The 11,066-nt window shown below is 40.3% G+C and overlaps 1 protein-coding gene across 1 annotated transcript; it reads left to right on the forward strand.

The window, feature by feature from the left end:
* The first annotated feature begins 399 nt into the window (after positions 1-399).
* Positions 400-8,555, forward strand: FETUB (fetuin B). Its single transcript, XM_009895321.1, has 7 exons — positions 400-677; positions 3,267-3,377; positions 4,794-4,881; positions 5,421-5,587; positions 6,522-6,635; positions 7,563-7,652; positions 8,136-8,555. The coding sequence occupies exons 1-7, from the start codon at positions 456-458 to the stop codon at positions 8,553-8,555; spliced, it is 1,212 nt and encodes a 403-aa protein (XP_009893623.1). The 5' UTR covers positions 400-455.
* The last annotated feature ends 2,511 nt before the right edge of the window (positions 8,556-11,066 follow it).

Consider the following 11,066-nt stretch of genomic DNA (forward strand, 5'->3'; position numbering starts at 1 on the left):
CCTATTCAAATCACTGAGACCTTTTCATTGTCGTATTTGGGAGAAGAGCTGGGTCACTGACAGAACAGAGGCGGATCCAGATCTGCATGTAGGTTTATTTGAGCAATTCTGGTTTCTTAAGAAAGCAGCTTTGTGTGTATATTCTTGTCCCTGGCGATGAGGTCAAAGCTATACAATCTGCCCAGCGATGTCTGAACTGGAGATGTAAAGCCAGAAGGAGAAAGTGATCTCTGGTCTCAGAGGCATTGACAACACTTTCATAAAACCTTGTAATCATTGACTTAGTGTTTGCTGTTACAGCTGTAGGTTTAAAGGTGATGGTCAGTATGTAATAAAAAGGGAACACAAGTTTATAAAGAGACACGGCTCCATTACAAAAGTCTGCTGTTTCATCCAGGTCAGCCCCTCCATACTGACTGACCGTTCTGATCTGCTGCACTGCTTTTCTAAGCAGAATGGTTTTACTTGTTTCGGTGCTCTTTGGCATGCAGGCCCTTTGCTCCTGGGCTGCCTCTCTTCCCGCCAGAGAAGCATCAGCTGCGCTGCTTTCCCCCAGCTGTGGTGACACTGCAGTAGAGGAGGCTGCAGATCTGGCTCTTCGCCAGATCAATGCTGACCGAAAAGAGGGCTACATATTCAGGCTCTACCGAATTTTCAGTGTCCGAGAACATCCTCAGGTAAGCTACCTGCTTGTTCTGTATCTGTTTCTCCCAGGAAGAGCCCTGTGCCTATCACTATTCCTTAGCAGTATCTATTTGAACTAAGAAATATTTCAAAAGGCAAATGTAAAGTTCCATGCACAGGACTCCAGAGGCCATGTCAACTTTACACGCAGATGACTAGAAACAGTTTCATCACCACTGTGGGCAATTAGAGAGCAAATCGCAGTCACGATTCTCTGTTGCCTGCCCCTGGAATAGCTCCAGGCATCAGTTCAAATTTTGTATGAAACACCACTACTCTGATTTAATTTCATTTTACACCTTCCTCCCACTGCCTTGAGCAGTTGGAGTGCAAAGGCTATTAAGTCATCGTATGTTTTGCACAAAAGATGTAAGCACTAACAGGTGTAAACACGTCCAGCTTGGAACCAGGGAATTCCTTCACAGACCTCTAAATAATGACTCATTCTCCAGAAGAAATCTGAAACCAGTTTGAGTGCAAAAATTACACTGGAAATACCTATGGAATACAATTCTCATACCCTCGAGTATCTTATTTCTCTCTCTCTGCTTAATTTATTACTATTTTGTGTTACAATAGCTGAATCTACTGGCACCAGCCAGGGACAACTTGAGTGCACAAGGCCCACAACACACAAGGCACTGTGGAAGCGCTCTATTCACATTCCCTGCCATGCTTCCTCACTTCCCATAAACTTACCTGAAAGGATGAGTTCTGAACCCTTAAAGAAAATAAGGCTCATTGCCAGATGTTTTAAGATCTGTCCTGGCAAGGATATGACACTACTTCCTGCTGCTCTCACAAGGACATAGTTTGTGCAGACACACTGTGGCCCCCAGCAATCTGAGATCTCACGACTAAAGATGCACACTTTGCTGTGCTTTGCGCTATGGTCTCTCCGTTGCTTTGCTCAGGTGATAGAACGTGCCCACTAAGCAACTGGATCAGTGTTGTGCTTTAATCCCAGCTGGCAGCTAGGGCTACACAGCCACTCGCTCACTCCTCCCAGTTGCGATGAGGAAGAGAATCAGAAGTGTAAATAAATAAATAAATAAATAACCCAACTTTTTTTTTTAAATCAGTCAGTGGTTCTTCCTCCCATTTTTGTAACCAATACTCAGGATAACAACATTTTCAAAGTTACTTCAAATTCAAATCTGCCCTTAAGCAACCTGTGGTTCAGTTTTGCTCTAATTGAAACTAATGAGCCATCTGCTGTTAACTTATATGTAAGTAGGGCAGAGCCTTTCTTTCACACACGATACTCATTATTAGCTTCACTGACAGGCACTTGACCAAAATTACAAAACACGCCAAAATATTTCATTTCTTTCCCTTGTACCAGGTCACCCTGCCACAAAGGTGATGCTGCGCTGCTGCCACATGTCTTCTGGCTCCCAGGCTCCCCAGCACGCACTGCAGCAGAAGCCTAGCACCAGCAGTGCTGAGGAAGGGATCTTTTTGGCCATGCAGAAAAGATAGAAGTTTTTATTCAATACTAAGCAGATATCAAAAGGCCTTTGCATAACGGTCTTTTAATGAAAATTAAAATAAGGATGATGAAACCTTCAGAGATCTGCTGAGCTCTGAATAAACCCCAAATTAGCCTTTCCCCAGTGGAGGATGATACATACAGAAGCAGGTAGACAAAAAGATGTGTAGATTTTATAATAACCTCATTTGCGTATTAAAGCGGATATTATACAAGAGCACTACAGGCAACAGGAAATACAGTTTGGTCCACCCTGGTTGCATTTAGTATTTCCAAGATCACCAAGCTTTACAATCAGTCTTCATGATTCAGCTAAGTAAACCTACCTAGCATCAAACACGTTTGATTACAAGAACATTTCTTTAATGAGATATGTGTGTGTTTTTGCCTCCAGAATACCTGAACAACCATCTTGAAAGCTCAAGTCACCAGTCCTAACTTTGGGACTCCTTAAAGATACACATTTTTCTTGGCTATTACTTCTTCACGCAGGATAGTCAGTGATGTTTTTTTTTTCTCATAGAGGATCACTTTCAGATATCTGAGAGAATATTTAAGTTGTCTGCATCAACACAGTCATTGCCTCTTTACAGCAAGTGCAAAGCATGCGTACTTGAAGAAGACACTACTCTAAGAAATAAGATATTTCTTTCTGTTTCTAATGCCTACTGGGAATGTTCCACGTTCACAGTTTTTTATTATTTGTGGTATTTATCGTCTCGTTCTTATTGAAGGCAAAATAGCCTACCTTTCAAATCTCATCACAAAATGCAGTTGATGATGAAAACATCACCATGTTTAGTCCTTATTCTTGGGTTCTGGTTGGTACCAGAATCAGAAGGATAAAACTAACTCTAAAAGGCTGTTCTTTAATTAAAGCTGGCTAGATGCATGACCAAGCCTGTTCTAACAGGATCTCACCTGATTTGCCAACGTTGAGAATTTGTCCCACAGAATGTTCAGTTTTCAGGATATCTATGTGTTCTACCTGTGTATTTTGTGTTTCTCCACCTCTCCCTTTTATGTGTCTCTACTTTGTTCTATACAAAACTGGGATATGACCCTTTCTTTTTTTTTTTTTTGTTTTCAGGAGATCACTGGTTCTGTCTTCTATCTCATCTTGGATGTAGTAGATACCGAATGCCATGTACTCAGCAAAAAGTTGTGGAAAAACTGTACAGCCAGATCTGCTCATACAACTGTAAGGATTTTATTTTCTTATTAATCTCAGGTATGATGAGTTACTCAGGTACTACTGATGACAGCAAAATCCCTGCACATGCATTTTTAGTAGGCAGCAGAGCTTAGAAGAAATCAAAACTCACTTTTTAAGGTCCACATTTTCCCTCTGTACTTTCTGATCACTTTATAGACTGGTAAAATTTATTTTAAAAAAATGAAAATGAAAATAAAGTTGTTGACCAGAGCTAATAAGCAGACATAACTAAATAGCCATGCTAGGGCACTCTTTAGAATAAATGCATTACTTTTTATAACAACCCTGTAAGAGTTTATTTTAAAGACAGGATGTCAAGAAGGGAATAAAAGAAACTCACTTTTATATAACATGTGATTTTTGGTTTAGCTTAATTCCACTCTTATTCTGACAACTTTGCAAAAATTGTACAGAAAGAAGAGAGAAAAATAAGCTCAGCAAGATAAGCTGCAAAGACAGAAAGTGATCTAAGACTGTTGCTACAGGTGACCAAAATGATTCTGAACAAGTGAAAAATACCCTTATAAAATAAAGAATGACAAGAAAGAAGCTTCACGGGGGGAAAAAAACGAAAAGAAAAAAAAAAAAGAAGTTACTATTAACTTGTCCTGGGTTGCTTCTTAGGTCAATCAGTCTTAATTTTCAAATGAAAAACTGGAAAAACTAAAAAGAATTCTGCTCACTTCTTCTTACAGCGCTTTCAGCCGGAAAAGGGTGCAAGGCATATATGGACAATATGGCTTCTGTGAAGTCAAGAAATGTTTGTCCTAGAGGTCTTGATCGTATATGTGGCAATATATAAGAAGCAGTCAGAGAATATACATTCAACTTTTAAACATAAAGGCACAATGGATATTAATAGGCCAGTATTATTTTCTGCTATAAAGTCAGAGATTCTTTGTGTGCAACGGAGATCTCACTGTGTCACAACACTGATTTAGGGTCTTTCCTACCACTCTCCTTCCTTACTGTGGACATGGGGAGAGGGGGAAGGGGGAAGAGAGGTGAATGGATCCAGCCACTCTGAGCCGATCTCCAGGTTTAAGCTCTCTGGGTTCCAGACACAGACCCAGCTCCCGGTGCGGGGCCCTGGCCAGGGAAAGCGCTCTGTGACATTTGGGCACTTCTTAGCTGCCAGAAGAGCGGCTTTGTGTAGGCCATCCCGCAGACACGCACTGCACCTGTACAGCTCAGCATTACACCAGTGGAAGAACTGGCCTTTAATTTCGAAAGGAGACACTTAGAAATGTGCTTCATTGCCATGTGAGTATTAACGCAACTTTTCTCTTGAAAAGAATTTCATGACTGCATGGAGAAAATGAACCACTCAGTATCTAGGTACTAGATGATCAGTGCAAAGGGTGCAATATTGATTGTTTCTAAATGCTTGTATTGTTTTAGGTTTATGGTCAATGCAAAGCAATTATCTACATTAATCAGGCAAGGAATATTGCTCATCTGAATACTTATGAGTGCATTTTACAACGAGGTATGTCTTTATTTAACACATTAACTTTGAAAGAGGACTGGAAAAACACTTTGCCATATAGCATTACTTTAAATTTTAATTGTAATTATGGCACCACAGCACCTCCATTAGCTTTCAGCTGCCCTGATTTTCTCCAGTCGGTGATCATAAGGCCAGTGTGGTCCTGCAGCTCAAAGCAGTGCAGTAATAACTGTTCTCGTCTCTGGGAAACCATGCAGAGCCTCTATTTGAGCTTTTACCCTTTGGTCCAAAAAGCATTTTTATGGGTTTGTGAAAGGCAAGTAAAACTGGCAAGCTTACTGTCAGTAGGTCGAGCTTTTTCCTGCAGTGTTTCTGCCTCCACTGCAGCATTTTTATCGGTCTGCAAATTCATAGAAATTCAAAATCATTGAGTGAATCAAACCATATATTGTTATTCCGGGGCACTGGAGGACAAGTGGGTAGGGTTGGGGCATAGATGCATTTTCAGTGACCTACACTATCAACACGCTCTTATGGTTATGCTTTCTCTAATGATATTATTTTGTTTGAATAAAAAGTTCCACCCAGATATATTTGGAGAGTATGTCCTGACTGCCCAGTTGATGACTGTCCAACTGAACCCAAATATTTGGAGGCTGCTATTCAAAGCCTTGCCAAGTTCAATGAAGAGAGTGAACAAACTCATTATTTCTCCGTCCTCAATGTCACAAGAGCTTCAATGCAGGTAAGTCAAGGCTCATCTAACTTGCTTTAGCCCTCAAGAAGTATGGATCCACCTGTTGCACTTTACATGGTTTGTTATGTCTTACAGATTGTTTAGAATTTGTATCTGTATAGTACAGAGAATACTTCTATGCAGAGTTCTCCTGGGAAATGAGGATCTGCCTTAGTCCATGACTTTGACTTCTTTTATTGCAAAAAGAAGGGCTTTATGCAAAACTGAAGGCACAGATTTGCATTGCAAAGTTTAGGAAAGATTCACTGTGAGCTCTTTCTTCTACCACCACCATGAATTTGTGACTCCCTAATAGAAAGTATTTAATAAAGCACAACCATCACTTCCAATACATACCTGTAATTCACTGAATGAGTTTAAATATGGTTTAAAACTAATTTTAGACTAACAGAGAGCTAATGATCTCCTGGCTAAACCCTGTTCGTTTACCACAGTAATATACAGTCTCTATAAATTCATTATGTATAGATAAGAAGGTGGTTTTCACTCTTTGTCTCAAACTGTTAGGTATTAGTACAATACAGTATTTAATTGCTCCCATTTTCCAACCCTGAGGTACTTGCCTTTCAGTGATCCTGTCCATTAAAGCAGCCAGAAATTATCAACAAGGCACTGAAGAGGGTCTTCAGATATGTAGTTCTATATGGATGCTTACTTATTGCAAAACCCAAACTCATTTCAACTGTAGCTAATCCATGAGTTACTAAGATTGTGCATCTATAAGAAGTAATAAATAACCAGGCAATAAAGCAGCACTGGCAAAAAATCATTCTTCTGTAATACAACTAACAGTAATGCCCCATGTATAACCTGCTCCTTCCACACTTAGCAGGAGTTTTACATCTGTTTCAAGGTCTGTAGGGTTCTTCCTTCTTCCTGACACATGCACAAGGTCTAATTGCCACTGGTCTCTCATTAACAGTGGGTCGTTGGTCCTGCATATTTTGTAGAGTTTTTAATTCAGGAGACATCCTGCTCCAAAAATGACACAATTGCTGACATCTCCAAGTGCAAGCCACTTCCACCAGAACTAGCTGTAAGTACTTTTCCTTGTATAAACACCTATTTTTCAGATACTATGATTCCTCAGTGAATACTTAGCCTATCTCTTTGGTTCTTTGCAGGCAAGAATCAAAGCCCACAGGTGCCTTTTTATGGGCTGTAGCTCTGTACTGTCTTGCAACTGCACAAACTGCTTTAGAATAGAGAAAACATTTCAGTAAAAGTTCTGAAAAAAGTTTACCTAGAAGTCCATAAAGAAAGAAAACAGAAAAAAAAAACCATCCAGAAAAAGGCAGGGTAGCCATTGCCTTACAAAACTGAATCATTCTTAAGGATTTCTTCCAAGAAAACAGACATAGACGATAAATCCCAAACAATGCATGAAGACTATATTCATACTACAATCAGGTCAGCTAAGGAAAACATTTAGGAACTAAGGAAAAAATTATAAGAGAAACTGAAAGACTAAACAGGCACGGTGCCAAGACATAACATTTCAAGCCCCATATTAACTGAGATCCATGCCGTGTTACCTAGAGCCCAGTAAAACCACAACTATTAGAAACAACATTTTTTCACGGTTCCTTTCACTAGTATGGTGTGAAATTGTTTTTGCCTGAAAAATGATATTATGTTCTATTACACAGCTTTCCTGCGTGGGGATACTCTGCTGTAGCAGAACTTAAGTGTGTTGCTGTGGTTGGGCCTTAAGTGGCCAGCTTGTTTTTGCTATCATGTTACCTAACCCTCCTTTGCAAACATAAAGCTTTTTCCAAAATGCTGCCTGCCTTTGTAAGCTTGCCAATCCCAAAGTAAAAGTTTGCCCAAGCTGCTTATCCCTATGAATACATGTACAAGCTATAACTATTCAGCCTTTCATAATCACTTATTTTACAAGATAGGAGCTAAGTATCAGTGCTACAATGTGAAAAAAAAAAATGCTTGCATTTTCTTCTTCCAGCAAACAGGTTTCTGCAAAGGCTCAGTAGTAAACAGTAACTTGGAACATGAACAGTTTGTCAGAATATCCTGTGAAATCTACAGTCCGCAGGTATTAATCTAATCTTAATATTGCAAGAGTAATACTCCGTTACAAAACAAGAATTGAACTCTTGAAAGCCCAGCCATTTTTAAGTTTTCTTATTTGCAAAGATATGGGCTCCAAGAAAGTGATAAAGCCAAATCAGGAAGAAATCTCTCTTGTGATAAAACAGACTGTTGCTCAGTGAATAAAAAGGCAATAGAGTAAGTATAGACTCAATCATACCGAATGTGTTCAGAATGCTCTACAAAGAAATTGTAAATAACAAAAGGAATGCAAAGAGCAATAACTGTGTTGTTACCTAAGTTTCATGCATCCATCTCCACTGGCATAAGAAGTAGTTCAATCTGTCTATCCTTCGAGCTTCTGTTCTGCAACTGGTCTCGCAGACTGGAATTGCAGCAGATCCCTAGTGCGAAGGGTGACCTTCTTCATATCTGAAAGAATTTGGAATAGTTTCAATATAGATAATGCTTATTGCCTGTTATTTAGGATCCTGCCACTGAAGAGGGGAAACAGCAAGCACATCAGACACCTGCAACATCCAGCCACAATCATCAAGAAGCTTTCCCTTCAGAAACCGATCCTTTCTCCCCACACCTAGAAAAAACAGTGGGCTGGGTTAAAATTCTACCTCCTTCATCTGAGGACATCTCTTTCCAAAACCTACCAGAAAGTCCAAATGAATACAAAGATGGAAAGCCATTTCCACCTGAGGCTGTAGGATCTACGCCCAGTCTTGATAGAGGAAAGACACAAGGAGACAAACCAGACTTGACCAAACCAGTCACTGGACCAGTTATTCTCCCTTTTCCTGAAGAACTTTCTCTATCAGACTCATGCCCAGGAGAAGCAAAGGAGATGAATTCCATCATTCAGCCTCTCCTGCCTAAAAAGCCTATCAAGGTCTAGCCAGCATCCAATCACCTCAAGTACCTGCAACAAAATAACGGCCACAATGGCAACCTGGTCTTTCAATTTGTGTAACATCTTTACATAAATAAATTGCCTATTACAGTCTTCATCTTTCAAGTTCTCAGTTTTAAGAAAGCACAAGAATAGATTAGCAAAACAAATTTAACTGGGGCATTTTCCAACACAAGATTTTGGTTTTTAATACTCAAATTCTTCCCATCAGGAAGAGCATGAAGGAAAGGTAACTGCGGACAGTAAAAGAACTTGCCTGTCTGAGACAGCCCGAAGGCATCAGAAAAAAATATCCTCAGTAGCAAAAGTCTGTCAGGGCACAGTGCAGGATGGCCGCTCCCCAGGGGAGGGTGAGACAGAGCCGAGTGTGATAACCAGGCTGGCAGGGCAGGGGACGGTCCCAGGGTACCCGACCGAGGTGAGCAGGGCAGGCCCAGGGGTGACAGTCGGGTTATAGGAAGAGGCAGATCACCACCTAAGCTCATGGGTGACGAGGCAGGTCTGAGGTCAAGCCAGGAACATGAGTTTAGCAAGTCAGGGTCAGTATCTGGTCTGGTTGCGTTAACCAGAGTCAGAGACAGCGCAGTGGTCTCCAAGCAAGTCCACAGGGACAGGACAGGTCTGAGGTCAGACCAGGAAGACAGGCTGCAGGTCCGAATCTGGGTCTGGATCAAGAAGGTCCATGGTCAGGCACAGGTGCAGCCACGGTGCAGCAGGAGTTGTAGCTCAGGCAGGAACCAAAAGCGGCTCTGTGGGAAGGGAGACTGCGTTGGCCCTGGCTGTGGCCTCCCCGCAGCGCTGTTTGTCACCAAGGGGAAGGGGAACAGCCCCAGCTGTGCCGTCGCTGAGCTGGCCGCGAGCCCCGGCAGCCAAGCCTGCAGGAGAGGGGATGCTCTCAGGGCCCTGACGGAGTCACAGCCGTGGTAATGGTGTATGAACGGGGAAAGGGACTTCAACACTTTTTAGAATTAAAAGATAGTGGGTTTTTATTATTTTATGGGTTAACTTCTTAACTGTAATGCAATGAGTTTAGCCTATTTTTTTATTTCCCGTGGAAGATCTCAAGAAAGATTTTTTTTTTTTTTAATGATTTATACCCTCATTTAAAGAAAGTGGAAATGTGTGAAACCTCTGCACATTATTCTGGCTAGTGGAGAACCAAGACCAGGCTATTCACATCCTTACGCTTTACCGACCCTGCTGTGCAGGGTAAATGATGATTTACAAAATCAGCCTAATTCTTTCTTGAGATAGGTCATATTAACTGCCTTATAATAAAAACCACAGGGACACTCTACAGCTTGTAGCTAAGAAAAATCAATTTCACTAAAGCCAGATATAGCAACTGTACTGACAATAACAAATATAAATAAATGAGAAGACAAGAAGAAGGAAAATAGTGAACATCAGAAAGAAATCTCATTTGTGGCTAGGAGTACACTGATATTTTCAATAATTATGGGGCTCGTATGAGGCAACAGACCCTTTCTCTAGTTGCCAGCAGATCTGTAAAATCATTTGTTCAAAACAAAATCAATAAAATATTATTGTTTCTGAAGCTTTTATGCTGCTGAATCATCCCTAGAGATGCTGGATAATTTCTCCATTCAAAGAACCTTTCAACAAAAAATTATGGTTTTGTTAAAGTATTCTGGCATCACACAATTTGATTAAAATGTATTATTTTATTATTATAAATAAAATATAAATAAAAGTGGGGTTTTTTTCAAGTGGAGACAAAATGATATTTAAATATTGTATGGAGTTATGTTCACAACAAATATGTTTGGCTTTTCAGTTTGCACAACTCTTAAAAACAGGAAGTTTACATAAAGGAGTAATTTAATTGCTTCAAAGATTAAAGTAAGCCAAAAAGTAATATGTGAAATATAACAACTGAGCCAAAAATAATTCCATTTCAATTCCACATCATGAGAAATTTTAACATATTTTGGTTTCATTCATTTCAGAGTAGAAAACAATTCAAAATCAGATAGTTCTCCAAAAGTCATAATTCAAATTCCATCCAATTCTTATTGCAGAGCTCTTGTCTGTGCCAGTATTCCCCTTTTTATCAAGTCATCAAATTACAGCATCTTGTTTTTCCCTCTGGAAGTTTCACCTTTGACAGCTCAGGTTTCCCTAACACGACCAGCATGTTCTGCCACCCTGCACACAAACTGCTGATTTGCCACGTGCTGAAATCGGGGATACCAGGCATCACTCAGTGTGCTCACACAGAGCACCATTGGCTTTAGTGAGTTGGAGGACGAGAGCATTGGGGCAACAGCCCGTCACACTTCAGTGACTTTCAGAATGCCTTTTTTGCCCCTCTTCTCAGTTAATCCCTATATATACTTCTCACTTCTGCTATTTTATAACGCGGTCTCTTTTATTAACCGTTTGCATATTGATTCTAATCTTACTGTGGCTCCATCAGTTTAATGATAATATTGAGATTTATATCAACATAGATAACTGGATTCTTCCCCAAAA

This window comes from Charadrius vociferus, unplaced genomic scaffold (assembly GCF_000708025.1).
Source record: "Charadrius vociferus isolate BGI_N301 unplaced genomic scaffold, ASM70802v2 scaffold311, whole genome shotgun sequence".
In the NCBI taxonomy this organism is placed as follows: Eukaryota; Metazoa; Chordata; class Aves; order Charadriiformes; family Charadriidae; genus Charadrius; species Charadrius vociferus.